Below are 25,386 nucleotides of genomic sequence, written 5' to 3' on the forward strand. Positions count from 1 at the left end.
TCCTTACGTTTCTTCCTTCCTGCACAGCTTTTTCCTATCAGACGTTTGTGTCTGCAGTTTTTCCCTCTCTCGCGCCCCGTGCACATCTCTTCTAAAGCCCCTCTGTTCTATGTCTCCCTTGACAACGGCAATGACACTTTGACCTTAGCTCTTACGTAACCGCTGTGCAGCTCTGTTAGACAGCAGAAGAAGGGAAAAGAGAGAGGGAGTGGGAGAACAGCTTCGGCATAGCTTCTGCATGGCAGACATTTTGTTGCCCAATGATAAAGCAAGAGGTGAAAGAAGAAGGCAAGGAAGAAGAAGAGTTTATAGATGGAGAAGGATTTTGGAAGGTTGCCAGCAGCAGCATAACAGGATGGGAGAGCAGACGGGGGGGGGAAGACGGATATTTACATCATAGACTCTGTGACAACAAGCAAATCTGCAGCTCACAAACAAGGAGCAAAACAAGTCCCCTTTGCCTCGAGTCAGAAAACTAAACACAGTGGTTTGAACTGACAGCCCTGTGGTGCAAGTAATAGGCATGAATTATGTCTCTGCAGAGAAGGGTTGTGAGATATTTCCAGTTAACACCTTTCAGGATTATTCACATCCCTCTCAAATAAAGTGTATTGCAACAGAGTATCTTATTAAAAAATGCAACCAACTCTCTTTGATTACTGTACATTAGAAAATGTGGGATGCAAGGTACAGCTATGGGTAATAGTGACATTTGTAGCAGTTACCTTGACCAGTCACATACAATATGTCTGTATTTAGTGAACTGATTTTTAGCTACCACATGACTCCTCCAACACTTTCAATGTCAGGCGAGCGGGTATTTTGTTGTTGTGCAGAGGGCCCTTGTTGTGAGGAACGGCATAAGGTTTCTCCTGACTCAGATCAAAGCCAGTGTAGCCTTGTGACTCCCCGGGGTTGAATTTAAAGGCCTCGCTCACATCAAAGAGTCTTTGTAGGGATGAGGGACCAACTGTAACTGATTGGCTGCACATGGTTTCAGTGGGGCCCCATGGCCAATCTCTCTGCTCTAGCAGCATCAACTCCTTACATTCCAGTCTATCATCTCACGTGCACATTGTAAAACACTTGCATGCATTTGTATGGGAACATCTGTAATTTAATCATACATGACATTCACCACATCCTGTCTTTTATTTCATAATTTGTTCTAATTTGTAACTACAAACAGTCAAACACACACATGTACTCGACTGTGCCAGTGAGTTTGCTTGGATTATTTCAGGCTACTGCCATCCACTGAGCTGTAATCCCTCACTCCCTTTTCCCTCATTCGATTAATCTCCATGTTTTCTCTTCTCTGGAGGCACCATTAATCCCTCTCTCCTCCTCCCCGCAGCCCCTGCTCTGAAATCTGGAGCTGTGAGCTGTACAGCGTCACTAGGTCAGTGTGTCAGATGGAGTACAAACAGTTTTCCCTCCTGTCACAATGTAGTCATCCTCCTCCACTCAACTCCACTTTGCATCCCTGCCAATCTCCATATTTTCTGTGTCTCACCCCAGGCTCTTTTTCCCCCCTTCTTTTTGTTATCTTCCCAGATCCTGTTACCACTCTACACTGTAGCACATCTGTTTCTTTTATTCTCTTGGTTTCTTCTTATCAGTTTCATTTTTCATACACGGTGCAAATTTGATAAAGCGTGCAGAATAAATAGAATGAGTTCAGTCTCAGGGCATTAGATACAGATTTATCTCAGCACTCACACCCCCCTCTCTCAGGCATTACAGAAATAGAAAATGTATTCTTGCTGCATTATACCTAGTCACAATACTGATAATGAGCTATTGTTAAGTCTAATCATATTTGTACAGTTAAACATTTGGATTTACACATCAATAAACATTAACACCTGTTTTGGTGGTTTAGCAAGTTAAACTTGAATTTAGCTCTAACCTAAACAGTGAGAACAAATGCAAATCGTCTTCACATCATAATCTGTCAGATATACATTTGTAACCTGAACCCAAGCTCTGAGCACTGCAATGCAACTAATAAAGATTTCCTGGGGATTTTCGGGCCTCTAAATTAGGTGAGAAATTGGATCCTAAATAAACACACACACACTTTTTTTCTTCCAAATTCAGAACAGTTTGGGTGACTTCGACATTTATATATTTCGTTATTATTTGAGCTCTTTTCACTTGTTGGCTTATACTTACTTCCTTCGAACAATCTATAAACAAACACAATTTGAATAGGAACCATTGACAGTTGTTAAATTGTTTGGTTACTGTTAATAAAGCGTCTAGACCTACACAGATAAAGAAGATTAGCTAAGTGTAAGAGTCTTCTTAAATAACACTATATCTTTTTTATTGTAATATGACCTTTTTAGTCATTAGTGTTTTTTTTTTTTTTAAACCAAAATACTTAAAATGTGGTTTTCAGTTTTCAGAGGCATAAGGTTAATCTATAGCTATAAATAAACAAATACACAGTAACTGCATGAACTCAGATACCTTATGATGTATATTGTTGTAAGAAAATGCCTGTTTTCTGTACACAAAAGTACAATGACTCCTCAGATCTTCACAGTGGAACCATCGCAATTCATAATAACATGCACATTCCTGTTCGAGGGCGCTCTAAATTAAGAACCGGATAGGGGAAGTATGGTTCTTCTCTATTTGCCCTGTTCAAATACTCCCATGCAACCCTCTAAATAGGAACTCACTTCTCTAAACATCCACAACACATTTAGTCTTTAACCATGTTGCTAAATTCAGTTTGCACGTCTTCATGGAAATGTTCTTCATGGCTGTTTGAGTTTGTGAAAGACATGCACACATATGTTTACATATCTATAGTATGTCCAGACTTGTCTTGACAAACACAGTCAGCAGTAAATCCCTCTCTGTCAGTCACTGTCTCCCTTTTATTTCCCCTCACCCTTCTACATCTCTCTTTGTTTCTCGCTAAGCAGGTTCAACATCCACACCCACAGTCACTTGAAAAGAAGGGAGTACTCTGAGTGATGGCACATTCACATTACAGAGCCTCTATTTAGTTAATACCCAACCTCTGATTACACATTAGCGAAAATACAAAAATACACTCATGATTCATTTAAGGTGTGAACATGTTTTTAATCAAAAATGATACAGCACTCTTGTTTATTAAATGCCTTTACTCTCAGTGTCGAGAAAAGAAACTGCGCAGCTTTTGTCTATGTCAACATTCAAATAGGAATCTGATGCAAATACAAATATGTGCCATGTAAAGACGTGGTGAGAGTAAAAGGAGGTTGCCAGAGCAACTGGGCTGTGTTTATCACCAGGGTGGTCAATGTGCTTTGCCATGTGAGCATGACCTAGTTTCACACAATTGGGTGAGACCACATGCAATCACACATGCACTATCACATGCAATCACACATGCACTATCACATGCAATCACACATGCACTATCACATGCAATCACACATGCAATCACACATGCACTATCACATGCAATCACACATGCAATCACACGTGCAATAACACATGGTTTAACATTATGATATTTCCATTCACTCTACTGTAAATAAGCCCAGGGAGGTGCAATAAGTTATTCCAGAGTCCTGCACATTTTACTTAACATGCGGCTACTTCCGCATCTGTCTTGTACCACCTTGCGTTCTCCATCTTTGGCTTGATGACCAACTTTATTTGTGCACGATCTGCAAGGCACTGCTGGACCCCTAAATGTCTTATCTCACTGCTCTTTCACCCTCCCATATTCCCTTCCTCTATTCCCTTTCACTATAATGCAAGCCCAGAGCCCTTTTTTTGTGATCGTCCCTCAATGATGTAAGCAAGGAAGAATGGAATTACTTAATAATCCTTTTGTTGAGCAACCCCTATTCTTACATGAGACATCAGTTAAAAAACTCTGAACAATGTTTACATTTTTGTTTTATTGTGCAGCCTTGGTTTGGTTTTTGAAGGAGTTTAATCACATTCACTTCCCAGCTTCTTGCTTTGTGTTCAACACATGCAACACACAGTGTATCCTGTATCTCACCTCAGGTAGTTGTTCATTTAGATAAACACCCTGCATTTGAAAATCAGGCATGGTTGAGCTTTAGTTTTTAGTTCATATAATGTATAACTGCCCAGATGACTCATCGCAACACAGACAGCATAAACAGAGACATCCAGTGTTGGGATTGTGGTATAACAGGCCGGGTTTATGTAATACTTTTTTGCTTTTTAACATCGACCTTTCGTGATTTTGAGTCACATGATGTCTTTCATGGGGTTCAAGAACAGCAGATGGATGCAATTATTGTTGTCTTATTAACTCTGACACACAAACGCACGCACGCACTCACGCACGCACGCACGCACGCACGCACACACACACACACACACACACACACACACACACACAAACAAACAACCTTTTCAGAGCGCGCTCCTGCACAGTAACACTGACACACTTTCTGAGGTCTGCACTACACTGCCCCTCCAAATGTGCCCGATCACAGATTGAGAACCCACACAAACATTATGCAACGCCAGAACATTACGTAATGCTCCATCACAAAAAAAAAGTTGGACCAAATCATTAAAACTCTGGCCAATGAACAGATCCATATGGTGCAGCTGATTCATTCAACTTCACTGGCATCTGTAAAGAAAAAAAATGCAAGCTGTTTTACACCAATATGTTTTTTTTCCTTGATGCTGATTTAGGAGGATGCATCACTGTCATCAATGAAGGCTGTGTTGTGTTTTTGAGAGTCTGGAGGTAATACAAGAGAAACTGTGAGAGTCTGCATTGCGTCACAGCAGAGGAAAACAGATAGAGAAGAGACCGAGAGCAGGGGCACTGTGGGGGAGGGAGGGCTGTGTCTGCACTGACCTAGTTAAAGCAATGGAACCCCCCCACCCCCCCTCCCATCCACCAACCTACATCTCTTCTGACATGTACAGGGGCACTTTCATACAGTACTAGACGGGGAGGATGAATACAGGAAGGCAGGAAAAGGAAGATAACCCAGTGGATAGAGAGACAGGCCCCCTGCTTGACAGCCAGACGAGAGTCAAGGAAAGTGAGATCTACAGGCAAATATATCAACAAGGACATACACGAGCCGGGGAGATCTGGGAAATAACTTTGCGAAAACAATATAAGCCTGAAGGGATTTAAAACAAATTAACGATAACAACAGGCCACTTCATATCCTGTGTAATATTAGATTTCTGCCTTTATTTTCAGAGAATAGCATCTTTCAAGTATAAACAGATTTGAATAAAATCAGAGTATCGCTAAGAAGGCAATTACTGCGAAAACATAGTAATTCCTAATAAAACACTTCATAACAAGATGCTATTTAACATGTCCTTGCTTTTCAGGGTTTTAAGTCAAATACATTCTAATGGTCGTTGCAATTTAAAATGTGTTGGGATTAACGGATACATATACTGAATACATTATAAATATTTCTCTTAATTATGCCACTGTTCCCCCAGTTTTGCTTTAACACTAAAGGTCAAAGCTTAATTCAGCTACACCTGACCTCCAGTCTTTTTCTAATAGGATGATTGTTTCCCCTTTCTGGCTTTAAATATTCCCAATTTCAGTTTGCGTGTTGCAGTCTTATGAAAAAAGCTGAAACTTTCCTGAAGCCAAACCGTCTTAACTCAAAAATATGTTTAACTGTATACAGTATAAAAGAAAAGTAAAACTTCAGACTGAAAACCTTTCTGCTCTGTCATCTGTTTTTGTTTTGTGTATTCTCAACTGTTCCATTCAGCCAGTCCAAAACTATTTCCAAATCAGATTCTTTAGATTTCCATTTCCCCTCGTTCAATCGTTCTTTGTTTCTTTCCGTCAGTCCTTTCCTTCCCTGCACGTTCAGCTCTGCATCTGCATTCTGATGCTGAAGTCTTTCCTTTAACAAGAAGACAGACACTGGGATTATTCGTATCTCTGCTCTTTGCTCCCCTGGGCTACCTCATGAGGATGTGAAAATACTTTGGTGGTTTAAGTTTTTGATAACACTTTACAAAACCAAAACTTGATTTTGGTCTATTCCTACTTTTAAACCAGAAATCTTTTTTTAATATTAAAGAACCATTCAAAGAAAGTAGAACAATAGACCTTTAATATGCTATGTTGTCCTCCTTTACCAACAACACCATCCTATTATTACTCTTTAATTATATTCATGTCTTACTAATAAAGCTGACCTTTTCCACTGAACATCCAAGGCCACAAAACAGAGGAAGCCTTTGTAAACAATGTTGCCAAAAGCCATATTCCAAATACTGTTTTAAATGTCCTTTTCATTTGTTCAACAACTCTGTTTTTCTTTTTTCGCAACCATGACCTCGTTATTCGTCCTAGCTGAAAGCCTCTTTTGCCAATCATTATCTATACTTCAGTGCTTGAATACAAGCCCAGTGTTGGACCCATGCTGTACAAAAGATTATGATGCAGGCAATGATTCATCACCGTAATCTCGTTAAGATGTGGTCAGGGTTCAAGAAGATTATTGAGGACAAGGACTTTTGGAAAATCTTTCATTATCCAATTTCCACTCTTTCTTTCTCCTGATACAAAGTATATAATACTGAACTACAATATGACATTAGTTGAACATTGACATTGTGTTCAATCAATGTCTGGGATTTTGTCCCAGCTTATTCACACTGGTGAATACACACCCTCTGCCACAAACAAGTGAATCACACCAGAAAACAAGCACAGACAAACAAGCCTGTATCTGCTGTAAGACCTAACTGTAAGCAATAACAAAGCAGTTATAGCAATAATTGTGCAGTGTTTTGATTGATTGAATTGATTGATTGAAAAGTTTATTAACAGCTTGTATATTGGGTACAGTACAGTACAGCTCAAAACATACAATTGTTAAGGGGATGCAGACCAGAGAAAGACTTCCGTCTTGTTTACATCAGGGTCCCCCATGTATGGTGTGTGTGTGTGTGTGTGTGTGTGTGTGTGTGTGTGGCAAACAGTGTCCTGCGTCCAAGCTTCAAACCGTCTGTCGGAATGGATTGAGACACTTTGATGAGGACATGTTGAAAACATACCTCGTGTACACAGAGCAGATGTGCCAGAACTGCTTGAAGGCAAAGTAGACCTGTAGATGTCTTGATGATTTCTCAATCTTTTTTAATTATGTTTGTCATATGGATTTTCAGAAACGTATTAACAAAGGTTCTTTCATAAACAGAGCCAGAGGCCTGTGGCTCTTTGATTGTGACTGTCAGTTGTTGACAAGTTTATCGGAAAAGAAACAGGCTATTTCTGCTTTTAAGTTGATATGTGAGAATTGAAAATAATGTATGAGACACACCTTTTTCAAGTCCCATTACCATTAAGGTTTTTGTCCCAAAAAGCTGTTCGACAATAGAGAGGTTATGCTCTCAATCCAGCATGGATGATATTTATGTTTCAATTTCTTTTCCCTGTCTGTCATAGTCAGGTTCTTGACCTCCCACTCTCACCTCAACCACAGTGTGGCCTTGTTTTTTTCTGCTCAACACCTTTGCTGAAAGTTACCACTGAGGTTTGCAGATTTAAAAGTGTAAATACAAGGATAGCATTGACTTAATCATACAAAAATGACACTTTATTTGCCCGGAGGTAGTGTAGTTAGGACCAATATTCATCCCTGAATTGATCATTTGTAAATCAATTACTCACCTTGTGTTACCTTCTTGTTCTGAGCTTGTTTTTCTTGCATGCCTCCAAGGCAAACAAAGAATCCAAAATCCTGGAAGATGATTTATGAATTGAACATAAAAGAAAAAGTTTTAAAAAAGCAAAACTTTATCAAAAGATGTGATCACAAACTCTCACACAGTCTAATCCATGTCCTATTTGTCCAATCATATGCTCTCTTTCTATTTTTTTTCAAAATCCTTACCTTTTCAAACACTTAACTCGCATAAAGTGAAACTGAAAAGAGCGTTTATTTAATGGAGCCCCTTTTTATGTCAATTCATCCAAAATGTAGCAGTTTTTAGGATTCTTTGTTCATCTTGGAGCCATGCGAGTACAAGGTAAAAGGGGGTGGTTTATTGAAATATAAGTCACAACAAGTCCTTCAGTCTCCAAGCACTGCAAAGCAACAAACACACACAAAATGCTTCAGTTTCATATCACCCACAAATGCAAACCTATACACACATTTTCCACGCATTAAAGTTCAGCAGGAAACTGTCATCTACACGACACAGGGGGAACTGTTTCTGTGTTCTGCTTTTTGTTTGAGGTGTGCTATACTTTCAGGTCTATTTGACTTGTCTTGCATTTTAAGCCACAAATACGTGACCAAGAGAGGAAATGATGCAAATGTAGTAGTGCTTCACACAGATATGCACTTGTTTGAAGACATGCTGCTGCATCTTCCTTAATTCAATAAAGTGTATGCCATTACATCTCGTTTGGTGAGTTTTGTTTTAATTGTATTATTATTATTATCAACACAAAGCTGATGTGTGTTTTTCTGTCTTCCACTGTTTTTAGCTGTTTATGTTATCAGAATTTAGACTTTTTTTTTACTGTTTTGTGAAAATGACGACGCACCACGGTTTCCAGTTATTAAAATGTTTCCTAAAAAGGGAAGTTATGTTAAGTTGTAATCGACACAATAGGTTCTGCTTTGATAACATTTTAGTAAGGTGTTTTTCATAAGAACTACAAATGATTCAAACTGTTGAAGGCATGTGAGTATTGTTTAAAGACAACTGTTAACCTATCCTTTGATAAATTAATACGCTGAAAGCTGAAAAGATTAACCACTAAGAATAGTGTATTTACTCTACTTAACTAACATTATGTTTCCCTCTGACACAGAGAAACCTCTTACAGATAGGTATGGTTTGCAACATCACCAACACCACCGACACCACCAACTCTACTTGCAGGGTGGACACCCTTGAGGGTTTGGCTTACTGTCCTCTGTTTCTCCTGGGTTTCTTCCTCAACGCCGCTGCTCTGCGCGCCTTCTTTGCCAAACGGGAGTCCTGGACAGACACGCACATCTACATGCTCAACCTGGCTATAGCTGATTCTACCCTCATCCTCTTCCTTCCCTTTAGGATCTATAATGCCTTCATCTGCCTACCAGTGAATCACTTCTGTACTTTCCTTATTTCCACACATTACATCAACATGTATGCCAGCATTCTGACCACCACAGCCATCAGTGTTCAGCGCTACCTGGTTATACGTTTCCCACTGCAGGCCAGATCATGGCGGAAGAAGAAGGAGGTCGCTTTTGCAGTGTGTTTGATCCTTTGGGGACTTATTTTGACAATATCTGCTATATTTCATAAGGATAATCACCCAGAAAAACTCTGGACCTGTTATGAAAGGTGTAAAAATATCCACCTTAGTCCAGTGTTTATTGTCATTATGGTCGTTTGTGGCTACCTCGCTCCACTCTTGATTGTTGTCTTCTGTTCCAGTCGCATCATCTCTATTCTGCGAAAGGTAGATGACAAGTTTGAGGACAAGAAACGCACCATTGGGATAGTAACAGCAAATATGATTGTTTTCATTTTCTGCTACACGCCAATCCATGTTGGCTTTGTTGTCAACTACGAACCACCAGTAAATTGGCAGTTTGAAAGGTTACCTGTACATTTCTATTTACATGTAGCTGAATGGATCGCCTCCACCAACTGCTGTTTTGATTCTGTCAGCTATTCTTTTCTGCTGAAGAGATTCTTTTGCAAGTAAATGAGAGTACAACCATTTATTGGTCATTATTTTAATTTGCCTGTATATTGTGCCTTGGCTTAAGACTTGAACCGTGTTACGAACTGGAGGTGTGGGGTTTCAAATACGCTATTGAGAGGCATTATGGGAATTGTAGCAGAGAGCTTGAAACATATAGGGACTAAAGGTCAGAATATCTGAACCATTGCTGCTTTGTTTATGATATTTTGTTTAAATACTCCTGTGTCTCTTTTCCAAGTATTTAGAAGTGCAATATGACACACCGGAGTAATCGGCATTTCTCAACAACTTTTCATGATTTATTTTAATGAATTTTTTGACATTTATAATTGTTTTGGTTTATACAATTACGTGTAAAATGCAACATAATCTGTTAAATCTTGCTTGGCCCATATCGTCAAGTTTCTCTCTGTCTGTTTTGGGATATAAATACCTGTTATGTACCTGTGTGATGTTCTAAGCATTATATGAAATCAGAGAACAAGGGTTATTTTCATCTCTGCAGCAGACCTCTCTACAAACCTACCGTCTGTGTCTCAGCAGCACACTCAGATGATGTGAAGTCAATACAGAGGCACCCATGGGAGTTCAAGCCTTACATTGAATGAAGGCCAGTGTCCAGCTCCCTCTTGTGGCCCGAAAAGTAAATGCATGATAGATTGTATTTCTGCTCTGGAGTGTTGGTTGCTGTGAAGTTTAAAACTGCCCATCTCATTACAAATATGTCTCATTTATGGAAAATAGACTCGATATTGACACACACATTACTCGAGACAGCTGTGAGGTAATTGAACTGCTTTTGTTAATGTGTGTATATGCGTGGGAACCATATAATTATATACATTTATTTCAATGAGTGCATTCGGGAACCACACTTGACAACATTAGCAGTCAATTATATAATGCCATTTAATAGCAGTACTCCAAAGATCGATGGTTATTATAACAGCAGTATCTTAGCAACTGCAGAAAAACTCGGCAGGCATCAGTCAAATGAGAAGGCTCAGTTCTGGCTGAGATCAGGCCTGCGACTCTACTCTAATAACAGGAAACAGCTGAACTCAGCTGTCAGCCAAAGTCACGTAAATACTGTACATACATCTTATTCACAGCATTGTCACCAAAGGAAAAAAAAAACTCACACTTCAAACACATTCCTGTCTCAGAAGAGCAAGAACGATCCCTCCAAAACTGAAACACTATACCTTCAGGATGATTATTTACACTATTCACATTACAGAACAGCTCTGTATTCAAAATGCAAGAACAAAAAGAGAAAAGGTTTTTTGTGCTTTTCCTTATTACTGCACAGTATAATGATAAGAAACAACAAAATAATGAGTACATTCATTCACTCACGATTCTGACAAGTATTTTCAAGATCCTCCAGTATGGCAGTTGGTTGGGGATGACAGACAGACGATCACAGACTACAGACTAGACAAGACGTTCAGGATCAGGACAGATATGACACAAAATGAGATGCACAGTATTCCCTTACAGCAGTTCAGTCCATTTGAAGGTTTGCTTATGAACTAATTATATTACATGTTGGATTTGTTGTCCTAAAGACAACTCACGTTAGGGCATCAGTGAATGCATTACAGTATAATCATAAAGGGCATGACAAAGTGTCTGTTTTCCTGTGTACATATTTACAGTATAGTAAGTGAATGTAGTTTATAAACAGACCCTCAAACGCTGCTGTTAGCATTCAGTGTCAGTGGCATCAGGACAGACAGGGGGAACTGAAACAAATTATTTCAAGAGTACAAGCCCACATCTAAATAAAAAAATAATATATAACATTCAGCATGTAGTGGTAAAAGGCATACATATCACAAGTATACTGCAACAAGTGAGTTCTCCGACACCACTGAGGAGCACTGCTGACTGAAATGGTCATCATGGCACTTTAAAACAAGTTTTTTTTGCTTCAGTAATCAGGCATCGGTAAATCATTCGCGGTTTTGGCACAAAGATGTAAAAAATAGAAGAAAAAGACACTAGTAGTTTTCAGTGTCTTCAACCTTGAAGCCAGTTGATAGGAAAACAGATTATCATACATGAATAGCTATAGTGACATGATACATTTTAGTTTGCAAGCTAGTGCCTGATGACATTTTTACTTTTTGTCTTACATTATCATTTGTATCTAAATTAAAGTTTACTATGTACAGATAAACCATATATTGCTGCTGACAATAAGGTCAGCACAAACCAGAGTTCATTTGTTCACAACTGACTAAGCATGAGAATCATCTGGTCACTTGTAACACATTCTCGTTTTAATCAACAGTCTTTTCATCAAGTCGTACTTGTCTTTCACTTCTTTCTTCTTTATCTTGTCACTTTTGTATGACTTCCACCTCCTCGTGAACATACTTGCACCATGTTGTGATGCTCTAAACTCCGACCAGTTCATGGTTTCGGACACTTTGATGTGCTGAATATATAGTCCCATTTGCCTGCTGGGAACATTTCCATTACGCCTATTGGCTTTGCGTTAGGCCACAGGTTTCAATCATCTCCCCTGTAACTGTCCCTTTATTCTGTATCACGACTGTGGGACCTTGACCCACTGTGGGTTAAGGGGGTACTTTTAGCCACCCTACTGTGGTTTATAATTTCCCAATAATGAATGTGTTGGTGTATACCTGTATGTGTGTTTGTTTGAGTGTGAACAGTGAAGCACAAAGTGTTCATATATTGCATTGCATTCACTTTGAATCCTCCAACAACATCTCTGTTTCCTCCTTTCAGTCCAGCTCTGATTAAAGACAGTCCAGTGTTCGGGTTGCAATCTCCCCAGACGTCTTTGTGGAATTATTGGTCATTAAAGAGTACATGGAGTGTAAGGAGGCAAACGGATAGCGCGATGGACAGCTGAGATGCCGTCATTACAGAGAGCATGCAGTTGGCAGAAAAAGTGCTGACATTTCAGTCCTGCACTCTGCTCTCCAAAGAGTTATGGTCCCATATCGCTGTGAGACTGGTTAGAGGCATTTGGCACACACATCGTGCCTCTCGTACACATGGAGTACTAAATACCATCCCTCACCTGTACAAAAACATCTTGTGTGTGTGCAGCAAACAGGAGAGAGAAAAAGAAGGGATTTCCTCATCTCACTTTGTGTTTTGTTTCAGATCATTTACAAGGTTAAGATTTTGCTATTTCACTTGAAATACCTAGTTGGCAATCAGACAACAGGTAATGTAGTGAAGAACAGATGGGTGGCAGTCTAATGTTATCCAAGAGGGAAAACATCCCACTCCTGTAGCAGTATTTGACTGGCTCTGCAGACTCAGTTAATCTGCACAGAGAAGACAGCCTCTAAGTGCCATGTCCATCTTTGTCTCTGTCGTCTCGGCCCCCCGTTCTGCTTTCCACATTCCCTCCTCTCTTTCTTTACCCTCCATCCTCTCTCCTCTCTCATCCCGCTGCCGCTGAGTAGCAGGAGAGAGAGGCAACTCTGCAATGCAGACACAGCAACAACCTCAGTCCATCTGACCAATTAGTGTGAGCCCGGATATGAGTGGCAGACCCAGCAGCCAGTCATAAAGAGAGACTCATCATGGGGGTAAGGGAAGGAGGGGGTAGCCTATGGAACTGGCAGATCGGAGGGGGGGGGAATGACAAGTAAAGATGTAGGGAAAAGAGAAGGGAAGGGAGAGGGGAATGGACAGAATGAGGAGGAAAGGGTGAAAGAGAGATCTTGGTAAATAAAACAGAGAGTTATGGTCATGGAAAAGCTCTCTTTCCACTTTACTTCCTCGTGAGTCACTGGCCCGCCTGAGTCCTATCGCTGCAGTTCTTCTTACTCATGAACTGGCTGAGATCCACCAGCTCGCCCAGCTCCCCTCGTTCCAGGGCCCCTCGCAGCAGGGCCCTGCTCAGTGCGGGGGTGTGCTGCTGGGACATGTACGCCTGGCCACTGGGGGCGGGCATGGAGGGTGGGGGCAGGGAGACGGGCACCATGCCGTGGCTGCTCAGGATGTAACCTTCCGGGGCTTGCCAGCGCAATGGCATGGGCTCGCTGTACTCCACGGGGGCGCTGGGTGCTGACACCACCCTCCGACGCTCAGGCGAGTCCTGGGGGGTCATGGGGTACACATATTCTCCTGCAGACTTCCTGAGGGGGGCTTTGGGCGTCCCCTTCATTCCTTTTTCCTGCTTGCTCAGGCAGACATAGTGTTGGCGTGGTGCGTCAATCCCACGGACCTCACCATTGTGTCTCCCGCCTCCCCCCTGCTGGAAGAGTCTGGTGGTCAGGTAGACGGAGGGGGGGATACGGCAGGGGGAACCCAGCCCCACGGAGCCTCCGCCCAGGTACGTCTGGCTGGTGTCCCACCCTCCAGAGTTGGAGTCAGACAGTCGTAGGCCTCTGCGTTTCTGCTGAGGCGTGTGCTCCGGGGTGGGCAGGAAACCCGGGTCAAGCTCTCCTGACTTTACCCAGCCGTTGGGCATGACAAACAGGGTTTCCCCGCCCTGAGTGCAGGGGCGATCCCCGCCTCCCTGCCGCGTCACGCTGAGCACAGAGCCTCCCATCCCGCTGCCATTAGTCAGCAGGCCTCTTTCACGCCGTTGGATAGAGGACTGGGAGGTGTTGCCGTGGCGACGGTTGGCGGGCTTGTGGGCCATGATCCAGCAGACGGCGAGACCGGAAAGGGCCGCCCCGATGGTGAACGCTGAGACTGCAGACGCCACAAGTAGGTTGAGCGAGACCAAGCTCTCTGGTTCAATCAGCAAACTCTGCTGCAGAATTCCTGAAGAGACACAATAAAGAGGACAAAATTAAGAACAACGTCCTCTCTCAATGTCCAGATTATCATTAATATTACATAAGTATAGTGCTCTGTTACTTGTACTTAGTGCTTTTCCCATCACAAGATGTATTATGTCATGATAAATCAATAACTGCAATAACACCAGGGTTCGAGTTATGTGGGAGCCAATGGGAGCTGAGCTCCCATAAGGAGGGGTCTGAGCTCCTATGAAAGCAGTGAAATCATACATCTGTGGGGGTCGCTAATACATTACCAACAACCATTATTTTAATCACAAATAATGCATGTTTCAATGTAAAGAGTATTATTTACATTAACGAGGTAAATAGGCTAAAAGAAAAAAAAAATTCCAAAAGAACTACGCATCGTATTCTCACTTGAATGATAATATGCCTGCACTTCACCTCCAAGGTGTGCAATCAATTATTGCGCAATCTATGCGCGTGTGTGCGCGTGCATGTTTTAAAGACCCCCATAAAGCTCAGATTATAACTCGAAACTTGAATAACACTGATCGTTGCTAATGATGACGTTTAGCATACGGACGATTGTGTTTAAACTGAGCTTCTCTCCAGTCTGGCCTTGGGGCTCCGCAGGCTCCATGTTCAGAGAGGCCTGCACTTGTCATCAGCACAGCTCAGACCACAGCAGCTGACTCTCTTTTTTCTCTTCTATCCTCTCCTCACACTTTCCATCCTGCAGCCCGGCCAGTTTGTGTCTCCATGCAGACAGCATAGCATTACTTCAGTGTTTCCACCCAGCTTTAATCACTCCCATCTGCAGACACAGCAGCACATGCCTGGCCCTGGCTCGGCCTCTGCTGCGCTTTCACTGCTCCGATTAAAGTCTGTCAGGTCTGCAGCCTGGCATCACTGACTTTCTCTGCTATCACTTTTTGAGTGCAGGGTAATATTAGTGGCCAATATATCAGTTTTAAAAAATGAGTGTGAGAAGGGCTTAGATTTATATTTCTGTTTGGAAATTCAGATCTGACTGAGTAAATGTTATGACTTTGAAACTGGCCTGAAGCAATTCAGGAGGAATCTGCTGGAGAGGAAGTGACTTTTTTTTGGTTTCCACTGACTTTGTACATTTCAGAGCAAGGTTGAAAGAGGCCCTCTCTGGTGCTGCTGCAGTGACATCTGAGCCTCTCTACAGAAGTGACATCAGTGTTTTATACTAAGCTATTTCCAGCTTGCTCACCGGCTACCCTCGGTCGTTCCTCCCTCAGATGTTCAGCTTTGAGAGAACAAAGCGTAGTGACCAGGAGCAAGTTGCACTTCCCATCCTGCAGTCTAATGCTTTTTTCTAGCAGTAGTTAGACCTCTCACATCCTCTCTAATCAAACTGTCTCACACTGGGAGCGTTTCGATCTGTAGGGAGTGAGTTTGAAAACAAAATCCTAGTTCCACTCCCCGCTCATTCAGCTCATGTATGAAAAAAAACAAAAACTGAAAAACAATTGCTAATATTAAGGTTAAGAGGATGAGCTGGGAAGGAAATCACATTATACTAAATACTTATATTACATATACTGAATAGACAGATATTGTCAATCTCAGATTATCTCTCTATTGGTGGTATCAGAGGTGTTTTTTCAGGACAAACTGTTCAGTGACAACTAAGCAGGTGTAATGAGGGATTGAGCCACTAGGCGGAGTCTGCCCATAGTCCGCTGCACACAGCCACAAGCATCCATGACATTTTGCTGCAACCTACCATCACAGTCTCCTAGATGGGAGGTGGTGTTCCCATATTCCACATCTTGTTGAAAAGGCAGCCTGCAGTGACACAGAGATCAGCAGACACTTCAATACATCTCTTCATATACAAACAGCATAAAGTGTGTTTTTGAGTGCCATTAAATCATAGTTGTGTGATCTGATCGAATGATGTTCTAACATAATAAAAATAAATGAACCTTTTTGAGAAAAACGTGTTAATGTAAAATTGTCGTTTTAAATGAACATTTGCATAGAAATGGTACATTAATGAGGACATTGGTTGATGGTAATCAATCAATTTGATATGGCACAAATTGGTGTGTTGTTCAGTGTAATGGGATACTCTATTGATCCCATTATTGATTTCCCTCACAGAGGTAAGAGGTCAGGGTCAGACAGAGCTGAAGAGGATGGGCTTTGGAACTGACAGCGATACTGGGTATAACGTTTCACTTCGGTACCAATCAATCCTTATATTGTTTTATAGGAATATTTAGTTGAAAGAGGTAAGGATAATATTTATTTATTATTATTTTCAGACTATTATTATCAATGAATATACAGGTTGAAATTGTATACTAAAAGCTAGCTAATACTGTATATGCTAGTACATATTCAACTACATTTAAAACATAAAAAGTAGAAGTAAAAATAAATAGCGCAATTTAATGCTTTACTTAAAAACTATATTTTTTACTAGAGTAGAGTAGATTCTGTGTAGCGGATTATTTTAAGTAACTTATGACCATTTGCCATTTGAGTGTGTTTGAGTTTGTAATAGTTCATATGTTCATGACATACAACATTTATTTACTTTATTTATTCATCATTGTGTTCCTTTGCCCACCTATTTGATTTCAATTACTTGGTAACACGTATCTTAAACTATTTCTAATCCTTTTCTGTTTTTTTGACATGTTTTAGTATGGGCATAATTGTCTTTTGCATAGTGAAATGAACACATATTTAAAGATGTTCTTGCACACACAGTGTCATGAATCATTGTCTATTAAACTGCATGAACATTTGAGCCATTGTTTTTATTTAACATATCAATATTTCATGATAAAGTGAAATAGCATACTTCTTCAACTTCACCTTACTTACCAGCCCTTCCTGTGTACAACATAGCCTAAAGGAATGTGGTAACTTTGCCAATAAAACTGTCTCTGAGTATAATAACCTCTCCTTACATTGCAGGCAGCAGGTCTGCAGCGGTAGGAGACAGTTTACAGGTTGGTGTGTGGGGTGTGTGTGTTTGTTTGTGTGTGTGTGTGTGTTGTCCTCACCGTGTGCCTGGTCTCAGGAAGGAGCAGGTGCTGCCTCTGGTCCAGCCACAGTATGGGTCCCTGGAGGCTAGACAACTCCTGCACACCAATAAAAAAGGAAAAAGTTAAGAAATGCAAAGGAATGACCTGATTCTCATAGCGGACATTTTTATAGCAGGGAACTCTCCCTGGGAAACTTACAGAACCTAGGGACAAGTGTTACAGCTATGAATTAAGCAGGGACGTTAGCTTGCTTATTGTTTATCTGGCTAACAAGTTAATAAGTTAGGTTTAGTGGGCTAATAAAACCATACAATGTAGAAAACTGTATATGATTTGAAATCCTCATGTGGTATTCATCTTCACACACAGCAGTCACACATATGGAGTTGCTTCTTGTTCTCGGTTTCCTGAACCCAACTGTGTTGAATGGCTGCTGTGGGACTCAGGTTCATAGTGTGGGGTTCTACTTCAAAAGATCTTCACCATCTGTTCAGTAATAAACAAATGCCGTCTTGGTATTTATAATATATCATCCATTTTATTACAAACTTAGAAGAGGATGGTCTTGAATCTGCTTGTGTTAAATCGTATTTTTCAGGGAAAGAATTCTCCCAAAATAGAGAAAATACCTGTAGTTTAACAAAAACACCTCATCTATCGCTTGCTGATTGAAGCATTAGCAGAATTGCATTGCATTTTATTAGGAGAACTGCGCTAATAGGGAGTGAGAGCACAAGGACAAAAACTAAAGTTGGCAAGTCAGTCGTACCTTGGATAATGGCCACTGCCACATTTATACTGACCTCATTATCATACAAAGAAACATTAAGGAAATTATATAAACTCTCCGAGGCAAAAACAATTACTTCATGCAGCGTGAGTGCAGGTGGCAGCGAGAGGTGGGCATCCGGACCAGACAGGCGGGGAAGGCCAGCAGCAGAGTGTGACTGCTCCAGTCCAACGACAGAGACAAGAGCTGCCGAGCCTGAGGAGTGTCCTCACCACACCTGAGACAGAGAGAGAGACAATGGTGAAGACTGGAGGGTGAGGAGCCAGCAGAGGAAGGGGTTCGTTGGGTCCGAAAAGTTACAAGTGAAGGTAATCTTGGGAATTTTGGAATGTTTGCACAATTTCAATTAAAAAACAACCTTATAATTTAACAACAGAGTGAATATATGTAACATTTCTTATGGTATGTTGTTAAACCACTAGATGCCAAAGCATAGTGCACAGTTTACAACCTGTTAACGACTTCTGCTAGTTTTTACTAGCTAGCTATTACATTGTGTGTCAATGTATGTCTCAAATCATGTTGTGACAGGGTCAAAGGCCTCATCTGTTTGCACTTCAAGTCAGACAGAATCCATATTTTTCAGCCACCATTTTTTGACAGTCAGGTCTTACACAGTAACACACATGAAAATAATTACATTTAAGTTGTATTTTACTCTGCTGCTGCTAAAAACATCAAAATAATTTGTATATATCATGATAAATACAACAACAAACAGTCAAAAAGTACTGAGATGTTGACTTGATCAATCACTTAGTCAGAATTTCTAATAGTATTTATCATTTTAAACCAAAACACCACACATTATCTTGTTGAGCTTCACAAATGTGCACCTCTTATGCTTCTCTTTTTTGATTTGATTTTGACTGTTACTGTTGTTGATGTATTTTAAGACAATTTTAATGACAAAATTATTTTTGTATTAATTAGGTGAACAATTTGAAGGAATGTAAGTTGCAAACCTGATATCAAAGTGTGTAAATATGAATGTGCTATTACTGTAATAGATACAGTAAAGTCAAGTTAATACCGGTAAGTAGTAGTCTTTTACTTGGCTAAAGAGGATGTTTGTGCACACTTTAAATAAGTTCACTTGAGCAAGCGTGCATATTAGTAAAGCACACATGGGATTGACTTTAGCATATGTGCAGGTTTAAACCTTTTTTTGTCCATGTCACCTCCAGGGCTCCGTTGTCTCTGCTGCTCTACAGTTGTCAGATAATGGCAGGCAACATGAGCCATGATCTACCTGGAGCAACTTGTCAAAATGTATAACTTTATGGAGATCAAGGACAAAGACTCCACTCCTACTCACTTCTCTGGGTTGAATCCTTCCACCTCCTCCAGAAACACACTGCGGTGGGAAACAGGCTCTCCGGTGGGAATCATTAGAAACTTCAGGACGGTTCCCCGGGTTGAGCCCAGGAACAAGACGGTACAGTTCTTATGGGGGCCAGCTTCAGTGTCCACCACCATGGTTGTCAGCTGGTACCTAGAGATACAGAGTGAAGACTTGTTTTTTTTCAATCAATAGTAAACATTTCCTATCCCTATGATGCATATAGTCAGGTTTACATTTCCGTTTTTCAGGCAATAAAAAGTTCCTCTATACATGGATGAATTATTGTCCTAGCCCAGGAGCCTCCACATGCAAATACATATTAAACAGACAGGTACCAACCACAAAAAGATGCAAAACAACCACAAAGAAACAAAAAACAACTACAAAGAGACATAAAGAAACTGCAGAGAGGTACAAAATAACCACAACAACATCTTTGTCTACATCAAAGACACAACATGAGACTAAAGACCACACACAAACTGAACAAAAAGACACAAAACAAAATGTCTCCGCTGGTGCCATCAAATAACAAGTCAGTGTTCGTACCGTCCCATAGTCTTGACAACCCAGGGTCTGTGCCCCATTAGTGGGACGGTCTCGTCCATCAGTGGATGGGTCTTCACAAAGTTCAGCACCTCATCCGGCAGTGTGTTGGAGGAGCTAAATCTAGATCCCTGCACCGCACATCCGCCTGGCCTGCAAGAAGAGAGAAAGACAGAAAATAGAGAGTTCAGGGGTAGAAAAATAGGAAAGACAGCATAAGGAGGCAGAGAGAGCAAGAAGAAAAAAGCCTGAGGAGTTTTTGTTTTGCGGCTTATGGAGGCTATATTAGAATATTTGCTGAGTGGTAGTGAAGTTTCCGTGTGATTGACAGTTTGAGCTTATAGCAGGGGAGTCAGTAGACATTATATGTGAGACAGATGCTCAGTAAAGCAGCAATGCAGTATTTTTCCCTAGATCAGCTCACATACACTTTGCATAACAATACCTTGGTTTAGGCACCGCTTCGTCCGGCACAGGAGTCCAAATAGACTCTGGGGATTTCTGCTCTTTAAAGCGGCCATCAAAAACATGAGCGAGCTGCTGCATGTCAAACACACACACCGCAGAGCCTGGGATGCTACCATAGAAAAACGAAAAACAAGACAGTGGTGAGAAAAACAGTGTTTGTGCTAGTTTGTGTTCACATTGTGTGCATCTCGCTACCTGTTTGGTGGAGTGGAGAAGAGACCCAGGACGACGTCTCGTCCCTGCATGCGGATGATGTTGCTCGTGGCGTGCAAGAGGTTGAAGTAAAAGTGTGAATCTCCTGGGACCGAGCAGTTTAGACGCGCTTTCAAAAAGGTGGTCCACTGTTTCTCGAGGACCCGCTGAGAGCCGCCCAGATCTGCCTTACACACACGAGCTACACGGGACACCATCACCTGGAATACAACAAGCATGGATAAGTAAAATGAAAGAAAGAGAGAAAGAAAGAAAGAAAGAAAGAAAGCACCTTCTCTAAATGATGAAACTCCATTGCCATCTCTCTGAAGAAGAAGTAAATATGAGGCCCCCACTCCATGGAGCTGACAAAGTAGGGCTCTGAAAATAATATGAGAAAAACAGAGTCAGACAAACACACTTACATACATACAGAGCAGTAGTGATGCAGTGCCGGGGGGCTAAAGCAGCGCTCCGCAGTCCCTGACATGAAGCTGTAATAACACTAACATCAACACGCTGTCCAAGGGCCTCGCTCATCCAATATTTATGTCCTGTTTAATTTATCATCATGGACAAGAGGATACACATTATTTATCATTTATTCATCCAGCACTGTTGCAGCTTTGACCTGCCTCGGCTTGTTTGTGTTCTCTATGGAAAACAGACTTAGCTGTTCAATCTACGGCTTGTTTAAACCGTAGGGTCCAACTAACCTCAATACATCACTCTGTCTAAGCCTGTGCCACTTATTATGAATAAATGAAATCAGATGGTTTCAGTAGTTTATTATTGTGCTTCACCACCTCATGAAAAGACAGCCACAACAATGATTTCATTTACTGGGAGTAAACTAAGATAATGGTTTCTGTTATCTGCTTCCTGATTGTCTATTGAAGGTGCCTGACTAAGGAGAGCCATTTTAATGCGTGTGAAAAGTACCTCTGAACCATTTGGAGTCGTGTTTGACTGTGCGGAGGGCGGGGCTGTCACTGAGGCTACGATAGATCACCGCATCGATGGCCAGGAAGTCTGTCACAGTGCCGGTAAAAAGACTCCCATCTGAGAGCAGGAGAGACGCACAGAGAGAGGAAAGAAGGAGATTAAGAAGAAGAAGAAGAAGAAGAAGAAGAAGAAGAAGGAAGATACAGATGGAGAGATAGCACAAGGTCAGGAAGATTAAAACCAAACAAGCAATGCTGCGAGAGGTCTGACTATAAATCTTTTGTAAAGCTAAACACAAGGGCACAGCCGTTTCATTGTCTGGAGCTGAAAATTGAGTCTGATGTCTGCTAGAAACACAGAATTCTTTATTTTAAGTGTGCAAACATAAGATTTTACCTGCAAATAAAGCCACATTGGCATGTCGTGGATCATATGGGCATCGTGCCATCCCACTGACAGGCTCTCCCACCATTTCTAGAGTGTCTTTCTGCAAAAGAAACAACAATGGTATAGATAAACGAACTGGCAAGCACACAGAGAATGACCAGCTGACAGATAGATGGATACTAACAGTGTAGTTGGCGCACAGCGGGTTGAAGGCGTTTGTTCCACATACAAACAGGCCACCATGCTGTCTGAGCAAAACCTTGATGAAATTACGACACTCTCCCTATAGACAAAGACACAAAAGGACACGATTAAAGAGGAGAAGAACATCACAGGGTACAGGGCGACTTTGTTGAACCAAAAACTTGCTGTTCGAGCAAGGAGGCTGCAAGTGTGAAGCAAAAAGAAAAACAAAGCTTAAAACAATCCTTCACACCCTCAACCATCTGGAGGACCAAGGACGGGGACTTTATAGCTGTCTTCAAAGTGGAGGCTGCTGATTGAGCTGAGATTTAAAGCCGTTTCCACCATATCTGAAACCTGATCACACAGGTCAGCCCCTCCAACCCAACCTGGCCCCTCTGCCCTTTTTCTGATTCTACAACAAATCATGGTGACATGAATTTGCAAAGACCATAATTGATGGTTCTTTAATAAACCTGTGAAGTTTAATGATTGTATTTGGATTATCAGTGGCTTTGTTCAGCGCCCATTATTGGTTTTGAATGTTGCTAGCTAGCTACTAGCTTAAAGCATGCGCTGACAAAGTTAGCATTTGTTGTAGGATATTTTAGTTACTACTCGAGTGGTTTGTTTAATCCAGCAACGTATGAAATAAACAGATTGTCTTGTAACATATTATTAATTAGAGTTAGAGAGGATTTGTTAACTTTGGTGACAGCTCAGCTAGCTGTTTCACCCTGTTTTCAGTCTAAGTTAGGCTAACGAGCTGCTGGCTCCAACATAATTATATTCGATGTGTCTTCTATCGGTCATCTTGGTCTAGGCAAAAAAGTGAATAAGCATATTTCCCATTACATTATCCAGTATTGATTAATCACTTCCGTATGTGCATTTCCTGCTATGCTTAATTAAGAAAGCCTATGAAAAGAGTATACAGAAATTACTCTAAGTATCAATAGAAGAGCTACTTACCAATATCATTAGGCGAAACAGTTCTGCTTGCTTATTTGAAAATAACTAACACTGTTTAGCCTCTGCAATTCAAACACATACTGTATACTACAGTTGATAAGCGTTTGTGTAACTCAATGCCAGGAGCACCTTGTGGTTGGCATTTGGCAAATTATATTTTGATGTTAAAATAAAGCTGCTTCTGATGTTAGAGCTGAGATGACCAGCTGCTGGCTCCAGCTAAATATTTACCATACAGATGTGAGAGTGGTATCGATCTTCAAAAATATTACTCTTGGCAAGAAAGCATATGAGTGTATTTTCCAAAATATATTCCTTCAACAACTTAAATACATTCAGGTGTTGCAGTTCAGGTATTGCTGGCTTACTGGCACCCTTATATATAATGGAGCCATCGCAAATGTTATTAGTTTCACCTGCGCTTTCCCTGCTGTGACATTTAGCTGTGAAATATGTCTATTTTTGGACTGTCACAAGTTTCACTGCACACTTACCTATTAGATGCTTTAACATATTAAAGCTTTAGGTCTATAACTGTAGCGCATGCCAGATAGTTCACAATTGCACCATTTATTCTGAACAATTTGATGACTTCATCCAAGTTTGCAAGCTTTCGTTTCACCGTACAGTCTTTTATCCTCTTCCTGTTATTCTCTCCACCTCTCCACCTAGGGCATGTCTTTCTCTCCCTTTTATCAAAGTGATTTCATTTTTTCTTTTTGTTCTTCTTTCATTTGTGTTCTTTGAAGCAGCACATCTTTTCCCTTTGTAGTTTCTTCACCTCTTTCTAGTACCTGGTGGCTGCACCTTCACATCACATCCTTATAGACACCTCCCTTTCTCAACTAATTTCAATTACCGTTTCCTCCCAGAGGCTGTGTCACTCTCTCTGCTTGGTTTGCTTTTTAATGTTTCCTCCTGCCTCTCTTTCCGTGAGTTACGCTCAGATTGGATTTTGCTGGTAGAACTCCTACATCTATTCAATTAAACTTAAAATGTATGTAACAACCATCAAATCTTTCTCTTCACATTGGTCAACGATTACTTTGTTAACCCTAAACCTACACACAAATGTAATTGTCCGACTCTCTTGTCTTTTCTGAATGACAGATGGATACCTTTCGGCCTTGGTAACGTTTCACTGAGCCAGTGTGATTCGGTGATGCACTGATTCTGTATCAACAAGATCAAATTTGTGTAAATACCATATGCAGGTGCACCCCAAGGAAATAAGGTTCCTCTAACAGCTGTTGTGTCTGTCCAAGCGTGTGATACTGTAGATAGTGTTGATGCATGAGAATGGATCTCAAAGTCAGAGCATTTTGCCTGAGCACCTTACCTCATGTTTGCCCTTCATCCGGCACACTCGAATGTCGTTCTTATTGGATTCCCATGTCCTTTTCTGAAGAAAAAAACCCCCATTTAGAATACATTTGAAATCTGTGTGTGTGGGTATCATCAGTTTTGATATGTGTGTGTACAAGACAATGGGACTAACCTTGCTGTAAAACATCTCATCACCTGCCATGTTATCCAGCTCCACTCTGTACAGGTCATCTCTACAAAACAGACAACGAATCAGTGCTGATGCAATACTATAGGATAGAAAATAAACAATGTGTATTTTCAGCACTGTTTCACAATGGGCTAATTTTCTTTCTTATAATGTTCAAATTGAGATGCACACGGCAGAGAGTGTGGAACCTGCACAAACGGCATTTTAATTAGGAAAACTTGGGAACCTTGTACCATTTTGCATCCTAACAATACAATAAAATAGATTAGGGGTTTGCTTTTGCCTTGTGGTCCACACCTACGTTTTAGTTATGGCTCTCCAAGGGGAAAAGTGTATTTTATTAATTGATTCAGAAACAAAATGAAAACATTCTTGTTTTCAGATTGTATATGATGGCCTTTATACTTCTCCCATCAGTAAGTAAGGGTTTACAGAGTTACAGCAGCCAGGGTTATTACTTATTTGTCAAAGATAATTAGTATTGCATGAATGATCTATGTTGCTCATAACAGTGGCCTGCTTCGTTTATGGTTTAATAAAA

At 40.9% G+C, this 25,386-nt stretch overlaps 1 protein-coding gene and 1 long non-coding RNA gene across 2 annotated transcripts in view; one reads left to right on the plus strand and one right to left on the minus strand.

The window, feature by feature from the left end:
* The first annotated feature begins 7,982 nt into the window (after nt 1-7,982).
* On the plus strand, nt 7,983-10,382 carry LOC117489008. The gene is made up of 2 exons (XR_004556561.1): nt 7,983-8,421; nt 8,831-10,382. It is a non-coding gene; the product is annotated as an uncharacterized LOC117489008 (long non-coding RNA).
* Nucleotides 10,383-10,602: 220 nt separating this feature from the next.
* Nucleotides 10,603-25,386, minus strand: part of LOC117489007 (semaphorin-6B-like) — a 30,548-nt gene continuing 15,764 nt past the window's right edge. Inside the window, exons 4-17 of the mRNA XM_034138227.1 lie at nt 24,828-24,888; nt 24,669-24,731; nt 22,359-22,457; nt 22,184-22,274; nt 21,785-21,904; nt 21,135-21,223; nt 20,846-21,063; nt 20,628-20,759; nt 20,186-20,335; nt 19,610-19,786; nt 18,368-18,508; nt 17,520-17,597; nt 16,226-16,287; nt 10,603-14,485 (exon numbers count right to left, since the gene is read on the minus strand). Of these exons, the coding sequence (XP_033994118.1) occupies nt 13,500-14,485; nt 16,226-16,287; nt 17,520-17,597; nt 18,368-18,508; nt 19,610-19,786; nt 20,186-20,335; nt 20,628-20,759; nt 20,846-21,063; nt 21,135-21,223; nt 21,785-21,904; nt 22,184-22,274; nt 22,359-22,457; nt 24,669-24,731; nt 24,828-24,888 (2,467 nt within the window). The 3' untranslated portion in view covers nt 10,603-13,499. The remainder of the gene's footprint in view (nt 14,486-16,225; nt 16,288-17,519; nt 17,598-18,367; nt 18,509-19,609; nt 19,787-20,185; nt 20,336-20,627; nt 20,760-20,845; nt 21,064-21,134; nt 21,224-21,784; nt 21,905-22,183; nt 22,275-22,358; nt 22,458-24,668; nt 24,732-24,827; nt 24,889-25,386) is intronic.

This window comes from Trematomus bernacchii, unplaced genomic scaffold (assembly GCF_902827165.1).
Source record: "Trematomus bernacchii unplaced genomic scaffold, fTreBer1.1, whole genome shotgun sequence".
NCBI classification, from domain to species: domain Eukaryota; kingdom Metazoa; phylum Chordata; class Actinopteri; order Perciformes; family Nototheniidae; genus Trematomus; species Trematomus bernacchii.